This window comes from Vanessa atalanta, chromosome 5 (genome assembly GCF_905147765.1).
Source record: "Vanessa atalanta chromosome 5, ilVanAtal1.2, whole genome shotgun sequence".
Classification (NCBI taxonomy): domain Eukaryota; kingdom Metazoa; phylum Arthropoda; class Insecta; order Lepidoptera; family Nymphalidae; genus Vanessa; species Vanessa atalanta.
Window position 1 is genome coordinate 13,550,102 of NC_061875.1, and position 13,228 is coordinate 13,563,329.

The 13,228-nt window shown below is 33.2% G+C and overlaps 1 protein-coding gene across 2 annotated transcripts in view; it reads left to right on the top strand.

Annotated features, from left to right (window-relative positions):
* The window catches only part of LOC125064202 (lachesin-like), an 84,569-nt gene that overhangs the window by 39,410 nt on the left and 31,931 nt on the right, over positions 1-13,228 (top strand). For both annotated transcript variants that reach the window (XM_047671138.1, XM_047671140.1), the window contains exon 3: positions 4,825-4,931. In XM_047671138.1, coding sequence (XP_047527094.1) covers positions 4,825-4,931 — 107 coding nt within the window. The remainder of the gene's footprint in view (positions 1-4,824; positions 4,932-13,228) is intronic.

A 13,228-nucleotide genomic window follows, 5' to 3' on the forward strand; every position in this document is an offset into this window, starting at 1 on the left:
TTTGGACTAAGGAATGCTGCACAAACTTTCCAGCGTTTTTTAGACGAGGTACTGCGTGGTTTGGATTTTTGTTATTCCTACATCGACGATATTCTGGTTTACTCTCATTCTCATGCTGAGCACCAGGAACATTTAAAACAACTCTTTGAGCGCCTTAGTGAGTATGGTCTTTTACTAAATGCACAGAAATGCGTATTCGGGAAAGATGAGGTTGTTTTTCTTGGTTACACTATTTCTTCAGAAGGTACCCGCCCCCTGGATGACAGAATATCCGCAATAAAAGAGTACCCTCCTCCCGCTACTGCTAAAGGCCTAAGACGATTTCTGGGAATGATAAATTTCTACCGAAGGTTTTTACGCAATGCTGCAGAGGATCAAGCACCACTCCATGCTATGCTGGCAGGTCCAAAAGTCAAGGGTTCAACGGCCCTGACCTGGACAACAGAACTGTTGCAAGTTTTTGAAAAATGTAAAATGAACCTTTCTAATGTAAGTTTGTTAGCACACCCCATTCCAGATGCACCGCTCGCTCTCGTCACCGATGCTTCAAATATAGCTATTGGCGCAGTTTTGCAACAGCTAGTTGGACGTCATTGGCAGCCTCTTGGTTTCTTTTCACGTAAGCTTACAGAAACTCAATGTCTTTATAGCGCATACGATCGTGAACTGTTGGCAATTTACGAAAGTGTAAAACACTTCAGGCACATGGTCGAAGGTCATCATTTTGTCATATTTACGGACCATAAACCAATAACATTTGCTTTCCAACAAAAAGACCGCAAATGCTCTCCACGTCAATTTAACTATTTGGACTATATTTCGCAGTTTACGACAGATATCCGGTACATCTCAGGTAAGGATAACCTGACTGCCGATACCTTGTCACGAATTGAAAGCCTCTCAAGTCCACCGGATCCCGTGTCACTTGCACGGGCGCAGGAAGATGACGCAGAGTTAAAACAACTTCTCAACGAAAATTCATCGCTAAAATTGGAGCAAGTCCCTGTTCCAGGTACAGATTTATTACTGTTCTGTGATGTGTCTCAACAGAAACCCCGTCCCTATGTTTCAAAGGCATTCCGCCGAGTTATTTTTCTCAGTATGCATGGACTTAGTCATCCTGGTGTCAAAACTACCACAAAAATGATTACTGAGAGGTTTGTTTGGCCTTCTGTACGGAAAGACTGCCGTACCTGGGTTCAAATTTGTGAAAAATGTCAACGTTCAAAGATACAAAGACATACATCATCACCACTAGGCACTTTTAAACTGACTGGTTCCAGATTTTCTCATGTTCACATAGACTTGATTGGACCACTCCCACCATCATCGGATTTTAAATATTGCCTCACAGCCATTGACCGATTTACCCGTTGGCCGGAGGTCGTGCCTCTGTACAATATAACTGCAGAAACAGTCGCAAAAGCGTTTTACAATACGTGGATTTCTAGATTCGGTTGCCCTCAGATTGTAACCACAGACCAAGGTCGACAATTCAACTCACAATTATTTAAGTCTTTAACAGATTTGTGCGGCATCCAGCTGAAGCATACAACCGCGTACCACCCAGCAGCTAATGGTATGATAGAGCGACTGCATCGCACGTTGAAGGCAGCCATTATGGCTCATGAAACCACAAGCTGGACAGATGTGCTCGCGTCTGTACTGCTGGGAGTAAGATCGGCATGCAAGGAGGATCTTCAGTGCTCGCCTGCGGAAATGGTATATGGTGAGCCTTTGAAAATGCCTGGTGAGTTCTTTCACTCAGTTTCTAAAGATATTAATCAGTCATCAGATTTTATTACTCAACTTAGAGAACATATTTCGAAAATTAAACCAGTGCCCGCATCGAGGCATGGTACTAAAAACATTTTTATACATAAAGACCTGAAAAATTCTAAGTATATTTTTCTAAGGAAGGATACATTAAGAGGCGCCTTAGAAGCACCATACACAGGCCCTTTAAAAGTTTTGGAACAGACTGACAAAACAATTACAGTACATACTGCTAGAGGACCGGTCACAGTATCCATTGACCGTGTTAAACCTGCCTACATATTGTCGGATCAGGAACCGACAACCAAACCCCCTCCTCAAACTCCTTTCCCTGCTAAAATTTCATCATACGGACGTAAAATCCGATTCCCTGATTATTTTACAGTTAAACAATAAGTCTCCGAAGGGGGTGGTGTAGTGAACACGAAGTTTCATCTCAGCGGCCACAAGCCGCGAGCGGCGCTAGCGCAGCGCGGCGCGTTATCCAGCCTACGGTCTTTAGCGCGTGACGTCACAAGTGGGCGGAGCCGAGGAGCCGAGGAGCATTAGTCGACCGCCGGCCGCCGCAGGGCCCCGCTAACCGCTTCCTACGCCGGACCTATGCTAGTTTTCGCCGCGCTTACCAATTTCGTTATTCTCGATCCTTATATAAATTTCTCCGCCTTTCTTGTCTGCCTTACCATCCGCGTAGACTATTGTAAAATCAAAGTTTAACAAAACGCAATAAAAATTGTTATATAGTTTGCCGTATTTTATTTAAATAAAAAGTCGACGTAGCAAGCTATACATCATAATTTATGATGAATTTATTAAATTTCACCTACGCCTCGTTAATAATAGGGCTATTTATAATATTACTATCATTTTGTTAGCTTTTTGTGTTATGAATATAAAATATGTCAAATATTATATTACCGTCGATGTTATGACGACACACAGACAGGTATGCTTTGTGCTTAGAATTTCTATCGTCCGAAATTTTATTAAACTATGTTAAAATGTTTTACAAGCCGTGGCACTCCAATTAAAATTCGAGAGCACTGTACTGTGGCGAAATAAAATATAAAAAAAACTCTATATTAAATAAACTAAATATTTTTTTCTGTATTTAGATCATATTTAAACGATTTTATATGATTCAATCTCATGTGATCATTTATAGTAACAAATATGACTCACGAAACTGAATATAATTTGAAGATTGATAACAATGAAGGTTTACTTTTAGACATTTACTGAACAAACATATTATCCTCTTTTTATAGATCAGTTAAGAATACGAGAGATAAGCCCTCTGGACTTTTGAAAGGGGTTTTTATTTAAAAATAGTAAAGTCTTGGAAATTCAAAAATAACATCACGTTTTTTAACTAAAGTTTTACTATTTTATACTACTTATTTAAGAACTTAAAACGCAATTATTACTTGCAATAGTTTAGAGCGAGTACAAAAATCCATAAAAATAAATATGACTAATCAAATATATCTTCTGTTCCAGAAACGTAAAAAACCTATTTTATTAATATAACACCAGTTTCATCCCACACTTTCAACCCAGACCACGTAGAAGTCTATCTTTATTACTTTAAGAGCAGCCCCGTTCGAGACCCTTTTTCCATCTTATAATTTATCCAAAATTAAACCAATCCTCCAAAGTTTAGTTTATATTTATTAATTATTAATTTGAATACTCTGAAAATTGCTTAAGCGTCATTATTGGTATATTTTACAAAGCGCCTATTATCAGCTTTAGCCCAAGTTAATGAATAATGTTTCGCCTGTCACGGCACAGTTCCATTCATAGCTGTTTTAAAATATCCAAAAGCGCCTTTAAAATTACTTATAATCAATTTAATTTTAGTAGTTTTGCGTATCTTCCCTGTGTAGTTTCGGTTATTTAAATTTAGGATTCTGTACACAAAGATTAAAACCATATTACTGAACTGAGCCCCTTATGTAATTTTATACTGTCATATAAACCTTTGGAACTAAGAGTTCAGTTTAGTACTGGCATAAAATACCACAAAATAGGGATGGCTTATTAATTATTATGACAGAATACGTTTAACTAGAACTGTTATTGTGTTAAGTTAGCTGTTACCCGCGGCTGTGCTCGCGAAGAATATGAATATATTTACAATTAAGTTTCATGCTTCTAACTTCAAAATTGACTTCCATACAAATTTTAAATTTAAAAAGCTTATTAAGACTAAATTAACAAAAAAAATTTTATTATTCATTAAAAAAATACTTTTTAGAAAAAAACGCCTCGAGTTCCACCACAGGATCAATTATTGTAAAAAACAGCATTGTAAATCTGTTTATTTGAAAAGAGCAACTATGCGAGTTTCTTGCCGTTTCTTCTCGCTGGATGCTGCTTTTCGAAAAGGTGGTAGTATTTAAATATCAATGATTCGAAAACGCTTCATTGTAAAGTTTACTTGAATAAAATTGATTTAATTGATTGATTGAATGTTCAACCCCTGTTTCATCCCTTTAGGAGTGGAATTTATAAAATTCCTTCCCGAGTGGATGTCATGATATGTTATTTTATAAGTAAATGCCTAAAATATAAGTTATATGCTTTTAGTTCTAAAAATGACTTTCATCCCCCTTTTAAACCCTTTACAACATATTTTTCCAATTAAAAAGTATGTCTATGTCCTTTCTCAAACTGTAGACTGTTTGTGTACCAAATTTCATTAAAATCGGTCCAGTAGTTTTGGCGTGAAAGCGAGACAGACAGAGTTACTTTTGCATCTATATTATTATTTTTATATTACCAGCGACCCGCCCCGGCTTCGCACGGGTGCAATACTGATACTAAATATACTACAGAACGTTTATATTTTTTTGTCATTAAACAATACAAACAGCTATATCCCTGCATTTTAAATCTGTAATATCTTTGAAAATATTCATTTAAATGACATGCTGTAGAGGACCATATTGATCTATATTAAATGTACAATGTATTAAGGTACTTTAAAAGCTAATGCTTATGAATAAAATAATTAATGTCTACTAAATTAGTGTTTATTTATTACAGTTTTAACAGAAGAGCCACGGTTCGCTGAGCCGATACCTAACGTGACAGTGGCGCTTGGCCGCGATGCGAGTCTGCCATGCGTCGTCGAACATCTTGGCACATACAAAGTAAGTTTTATTTAAATATTACACATAATTTAATCAGTTTTGAAAGGATACTCAATTAATAGTATGCGTAACAAAGCCGCGCCAAATCTACGCCGGTCTGATATTATGAAATATGGAAATCGATATTGAGGCTTACGTCAATGAGGTTTGGCAAAAGATGCCAAGGATTTTTTGAAAATTAATCATCTAAATGTTAAATTGGTATGTATTATAAATAAAAGTTAGTCGTGAAACTGCTAACGATAATTCATCCCCTAAAGAGTTAAAATTGGAAATTAAAGTTTGTACGGAATTTCATCTTTATTTAAGTTGGATACGCCGAAATCGGTGTATAGGCTTCGGTTTATAAGTGAAGGATCGACGTTGCAGTGTTTTCCGACGGGATTATACTTTATTGAACTAATTATAATATTGAACATTAAGTTCAATATTGTAATTTGTTTCATTTAGGTTAATATCTATTATTTTGATAAAAAAAAACTCATTACCACCATTCTATATTTACAAAATTGTTCGCCCAGAAACTTGTCAGTAAGTAACTACCAAACAAAAAAAAAATACGATTAATGAATGAGTAGAAACGGTTACTGAACTAGTTTTTCTTTGCCTATTTATAACATAATATATATAATGGTGACAATAATGTTGATTATTTTGATAGAAACAGTGACAAACATTGAATATACACGACAAGTTAAGACAAATTTCTAACTCCAAGATCCGTCTCCGCAAATCCATCCTTCCTTGGGTACATTTAGCTTTGCAAATTAATACGTTTAAATTTAATTTAACCTGTAAAATAACGATTCAACGGCGCTTGTAAGGGTCTCTTCGAATTAAGTATATATTGATGTATTTGGTCGACTTCCAGAACAGCAGTGCAGTGTTTTATGCACAGAGTCTAAAACTTCTACCAATTCGGAATATAGAACACAGTAATTATACAAAAAAATATTATATTATTACAATATTCATAATAATTTTTGTTGATGTAAACGACTTAAAAATAAATTCGCGTTTTATCGAATTTAGTTTAATCCTCCATATTTAATTCAATTCCCAATACTTGACTTCTGTTTCGAAAAGACACAGAATAAAATATATAATACGTTTAATATTTTATGGTAAAGTTTTTATTTATTCATTCATTATACCTTATTCAATTTAAATAAATAAATAAATATTGGACAACATCACATACATTACTCTGATCCCAATGTAAGTAGCTAAAGCACTTGTGTTATGGAAATCAGAAGTAACGACGGTACCACAGACACCCAGACCCAAGACAACATAGAAAACTAATGAACTTTTTCTACATCGACTCGGCCGGGAATCGAACCCGGGACCTCAGAGTGGCGTACCCATGAAAACCGGTGTACACACTACTCGACCACGGAGGTCGTCATATAATTTATATTCGTATACGTTATATACAATATTAGAATCTCACCAAACAAATCGTACATTGTTTGTACGATACAGGATACTTTAGTGTGGAGACTGATAGTATTATAAATCTAGACTCGAATATGTTACGGCCTAATTATTTTAATCACTCAAACTGCATAGCACTTTATTTTTCACTAATATACTTTACTTTTCGACGTTAGGATTTTAATTATAATTAAAAACACTTACTACTTTTATAATACAGGTATTTATTTGTCAGCACACCTTTCTTGTTCGTATAAAGCCAAACCGGCTGCCTATCGGACTTTAATTGCTTAATTTCGAGTCAAAATAAAAACCATATTTTAATCAAATAAATATTTAAATCAAATAAAAAAAGAATCAATTGAAATACTAAAATATACGTAGGACATAGTTTGTGATTTATTAAAGCATTGTATATTTCCGCTTTATTAAACAATGTATCAATAAATATCTAAAGTCGGTAACAAATATGTATGTACGTATGTATATTTGAAATAAATTGAATTTATAAACGTTTTTTTTTTGTTTATCTTGAATGGATGAATGAATCAAGCCGCTGAATTAAATTATTCACATATTCGTTTCGATTCTGTTTCACAAAACAAAGGTATATTAATACAAAATACTTTATTCTAAAATTGCATCGGAAAGAGTGCTCTAAAATTCAGTATTCGACTTCCAACATATGCATTTTAAATGTGCAAAGTTACCCTCGTTTATTCAAACGAAAAATGGAGACAGGAGTACTATATTGGTATTCGGAGCTCCAAATTTTCTCGACAAAAAGTATAAAGTGCCGCCAGTGTATCTTCCTAATCTCATGTGAGTGTTTCGGCACCAAGTTACGAGAGATCTAAATATAGTGTATTGATAGTGAATTTATGTGGTGGGGAGATGGTAGATAGCAAGTTGGTATTTATTGCGTGTAATAAAAAACGGTGTAACGTTAAATTTAATACGGAATTTATATTGGGGGTGGAAATCCCGTTGCATGTAGATTTTTTTGTGAATTGTTGAAAGTTGCCTTTCACGGAATATCGTTAAAGTGTTTTGTATAATATTTATTTTATATTTGAATTTCTCTTAAATAATTTCAATATTAAAAGATGTATACAACGTAATCTATTTATATATTTTACTCAGTTCAACAAAATGATACGTTTCAGTTTATTCCTAAAGAAGTTTTCAACTGAACAACAAGGTATTATTATTCCTACCATATCATTTAAGGGTTAGAAGTTGTCATCACAATACACACACATTCAAAAAGTTCCAAATATAAGGTCTCACACTAATTATACTTTACCAGACCATCAAAGAAGTGGTTCCGTTTTCAAAACGCTTGCCGTTTCATCTAGGAGTAGGCAAGAGAAGATTTCCCTAGGGGAGGTACTTCACGGCAATTGGCAGAAAATCGTCTGAAACGTCGCCATTTAAAATACTCGCTTATTTTAACCTACTTTGTAAAGGCTGAAATATGAAATAATAATATTTAATTATTACATTCAAGAGACGACATGACCTAGAAGATGGAATCTCACAAAGTAGTATTTATAAGGTTAATTAAGCTTAGTTTCAAATGTAACCCTTTGAGTAAGTAGAACGGGTTAATATATACAATACTTATAATAGTAATTATAATATGACTATTTACATTTAACAGCTTAATGCTTTTCGTTTCTTATGATCAATTTTTTCTTGTGAAACCTCTATTGGTGAGATTCAGGAGTAAACCCGACTCGTATGACGTAACGTCAAATATTTATTGCCTTTTAATATATATTCATTTATAATTTTATTTATTATTTCAACTTCCAAACTTTACATCCAACTGTGACGGCCACTTTTTATTACTTAACATAATGCAATTGATTTTTGAACCTTTGAAGATTGTTTACCAATACTTTGGTTAGTCTCAAATGTTTTTTCTCGATATTTTTTAATGCTTAGGTATTATATAGTAGTCTTTACATACGTTTAATCTTTTTGGTTTCATTAATTTTTATGTCTTCATGTTCAATTTATATCAGAATCTGATTCACAATTTTAAACGTTTCAGTTAAGTAATGTAAATACAGTTTATAGATTTAAGAGATAATTCAGGAGAATGACTATTGTTCATACAAATACATAATCGTGAGCTCAACGCTTATAAATTATTACAGTACAAATAAATAATACGAATGGATTAGGCGACACTGATTGAGTACATAAATAATCAGCCTGGGTTTGAACTGGCAATCTTCGATTCAGGCTAGTGAGTCACTAGCCATCGGCTCTTGAGCATCTATGAAAAATTATCTTTAAATTAAGGTAAAAAATATGAACGATTCCAGCTTTTCGTATTATTCCGAGCCACCCCGAAAGGCGCATCGTATCGGGGTCAAAAATGTTATTAAAATTACTTAATTATTGCTTAATTGAGCCGTGTACTCAATTATTAAATTTTACGCCTCGATATTGAAGGCGAAACGAAGTTAAAGGTTTGGGAATACATAGAACGATTTTAATTTTATAATTAACATAGAGCTGTTCGACGGTATATAATGAGACGAATTATTTATTATACGATATTATGTATATTCACTTCTATGAAGACAAAATATTGCATACATAATTAAAGAATCTGCTAAATAATTACATTAGTACATTATTTTTTTATAAAATAAAATATAACCCGACCTTGAGTCATTTATACTTCGAATGTATTTGTACTTAGTGTACAATTTAAATACGAATAAAATTGGTAGGAATTTGGAATTAAGATAATCGGTATATAAACTAAAACATACGAATGTGCACGAATAAAAATCTTTTGAGAATAATGTACCGTCCTTAGCTAATAAACAAGCCTATCTCGTTTTAATGTAATATGGTTTTAACAAAGACACTAACGACTTCCTAATAAGCACATAATTATTATGAATTGAGAAGAACACGCAGATCTTAACAGAATATGACAGGACGTAGTCCAAAAACTAATGAGTTTATTAAAACACAGTAGCGGCTTCTAACAAGCGGTGGAGGTGACGAACTTTTAAATAGGTTACTACTATATATTATAAAATAAAGTTTACCCCACTATCCGTCTATTTTTTTGTCTGAATAACTTAAAAGCTACTAAACATAGTTTCATGCGGTTTTCACCAATAGACATAGTAATTTATGAGGAAAGTTTAAGTGTAATTCATTAAGATTTTATGAAAATTAGTTGAAGTATGATGACGATCGTTGATGATATCCGAAAAAAACATGCTTTACACCTCTTAACCCATAGATAATATATTATTATGTATACTATACTATGTATATAAATATAACTATATATATATGTATATATGTATATATATATATACATATATAACTATATGTAGATAGCTGTTGGCATAATGTAGCTGCTTTCATGTCTTCTCTACTCAACAGGTCATCATAAAATATTGCATACGTGTTATCAGTATTATAGAAAGCGTCATAGAAAACCTAATAAAACTCAAACTCAACTCAAAATCAAATATACTTTATTCGAGTAGGCTTACATGCAGCTTTAAATCGAATAATCCTACCACAGATTCGGAATGTAGATTCTACCGAGAAGAACCGACAAGAAACTCGGTAGTTAATCTTTTCCAATATTTGATATACTAAATTAGGAAACTAGTTAGCTTATGTATTGGTTGAATTTTAGCGAAAACATCGCGAGAAAACTTACACACCTAATAGTAAATATATATAATAAGTTTCCTTCTCTTCTCTTCTTTTCTGTCTTCAAGAGAAACAATTTTCCCAGACGTGTGACGCACATTGATAACTCATGCTTCAAACGAAAAGCTATTACCAATTTGTTTAGATAAAGATCGTAAGTTTACACGACTCCAAACAATTAAACCTATCAACATCTCGCACGGTATTTTCCCGTGACGCTTCAAATTGCAGAGGCGACTGCACTCGGTTAATACACTATCAAAATTAACAAGGACCCGTAGGCTGTCAGAAAATGGCACGTGATGTGAACACGGGCCCGTTAACCTCCATTCGGACTGCAGCGAACCAATTAAATTATTCATGAGTCGCTCGTATGTTGTCGTTTAGATAATAATTAGAGATTCCGAGCTTATCTCGCTGTTATAATTCGCTGAGGCCTGTTTCATATATTTATAAGTATCGCTTGTAACTTTGTTTATCATATAATTTGAAGGCGGACTGGCTAATAGACTGCCTGATGGTAGGTGGTTACCACTACCAGGCATATTGGTATTGTAAGTGTACTAGCTACTGCAGTTACACTGACTCACTCATCCTTCGAACTACAATAGAAAAATACAAAATTTTGCTGTTTGACAGTAAAATATCTGTTTAGTGCGTGGTACCTACTTTTGCCACGGTAGCATGCGATAGTGATCCCGTGACCGTATTGTGGTATACTAGGGTGCAATCAGCTTCCTCTGAAACGCGAGGGACCCATGTGAGGGACGCGTAACGTGTTTTTCCAGCGAAAAAAAGGCTGGTACTTACTCAGATGGGCTTGCACAAAGCCTTTCCAAGTATCAGTTTAAAGTCAATAATATTTATTATTTATAAATTCTTATAAATTGAGACATTACATGAAATTAATATAAAAAATATAAACTCTACACTCATTCGTTAAAAATTACACAGAAATAGAACGTAAAAAATTCAACTAGATTCGATGAGCGAAGCCGCACAAAGGGTTAAATTTAACCCATTGAGGCTTCTTTCACTCTTTAATTGTTCTTTGTTACGAACGGCTTAATGAAAAGGTACTTTATTCTTTGTAATATATAAAACTCCGTATTATGTAACATTTCTGGCAAAAAAATATTAATTTTGTTATGTGTGTATAAATTTCATTTAAATACATAAATAGGGCAAAAATTATATACATTTTAAGTAATATTTTTAATTATTAATAATTAGAGATTTTATCTTTAATGTCGATTCATTTATTTTTATTTTCCAATGCTGAGTTAACGACCCTCTACGCCTCCTCTTGATCACCTTTGGAAGTTATTCTTACTTGCGGTTTCAATACGGCTTGGTGGCAGAATCCGACACGTGCAAGTTTCCTTCACCAAAAACACTAGATAATCTATTAGTAATGTTGTGGTATAAGCTCATAACCTTGTCTCTCAGAGAAAATAAATTCTTTGGGTACTTCTAGGGATACTTTTTGAACGGATGCTCGATTTTCTACGTTAGACTGTTCAAGAAAAATAATTAATTTAATAAATAAAAAATAAGTAAATAGATTATTTTAAATCTGGATAATTTTAAAAAGCAACTATGCGTGTTACTTTCTGTTCCTTCAAGCCGGAAGCTGCTTTCTGAAATTTTTGCTTTTTCAAAAATGCTTTATTGTAAAGTTTACTCGAATAAAATACATTTAACGTAATTTTATTTTGCCCATGTCCAGCGGATACTAGCTGGATCAAGGCTTAATACTTTATTTGCTTGTGTATTAACATATAATAGTATAGCCTGGTGGCATTACTGAATATTTATTTTAACTGCGTAATGGGTTTATCGCCGGCAGTTACCATTTAGTAAAATTAAAAAATTGTAAGTATGTTAGAAAGCTTCTTCAATATGATTGACGTAAAATTCAAGGTCAAAATGAACTTCAAATAGGAATTTTATTAATAGAAAAATCACGTGTATCGCTCACGCTCTGTTTTTTTAAAAAAAAAAAGTAATTAAGCCAATCTTGATATTATATTTATAACTTGATATACACTATAGAAAACCATAAAATCATAACAATGGATTAAAAACAACAAGAACTTAGAAGGAAATAATCACGATCGAGTTCTCTTATTTGTATTATCTTAATGTTAAATGAACACAATTAAAATGAAGCAACAAATTCTAGATGTTTCTGATTAGTCTTGAACTGTAAACCGCATCTCCAGACTCGGTACGATAAGTCCGGGTGGCGTGAATAAACTGGGTGTCAAAATTCACCCCCGCGGTAATTAAACAGAGGCAGGGCAAAGTAGCTCGCTGAGGGACGACCCACACTTAACCGTGGAAACCACAAGAAATACGGACAATAACTAATTAAGCTGGAGATTTTTATTATTATACGTACACGTAAAAGTTTATATTGTACTTTAATTATACTTTATTACTTAAGTGTGATTTAATCTGTCTGTATATACTTTTTTTATTATTATTACTCGTTTGTCCAGTGGCTAACTTTTTCGGCTACAGACTGTCAAGTGGAATCCGGATACTCTATCCTAGATTCGAATTCTGAATTGAGCCCATATACAATGTAGCAAAAGTTAAAGTTATTACTAAACATTAACGTATTCTAGCATCCTCTATATCACCGATTTATGCTATAAATCTTCCTAGTAGTGAGAAATTTGTAACATCTTAAAATCAACTTAAAAAATAATAATATACTATTAATGTATAACGTATGTATATAGAAATAAATAAGATACAATAAAAATTTAAAAAAATAGAACTCAGTATTAAAGTCATGGTTTTTCTTCAAGATATTTATCAAAAAAGTAAAAATATTCGACAAATCTTCAAACATCCTTGTTATTTTGACATTAAAATATCGATATCTCGTAAAATAAGGAAAGTATGACAATAGCAACAGTTCTATAATTACCTAACTCTTACATAAATATAAATGTATGTAATCTTATATCAAAGTATATTTATATTAATGACGATCGGGGCGGAGTATAAATAAATAGATCAAGTAGTTAACAGTGAACGTACATTCGTGAAAAACTTATGAGAAGCTTAATCCTTAATAAAACAGCGTGCGTATATTATAAACATAAAAGATTGATTGATAAAAATAGCGCTCTAGGATTCATTTC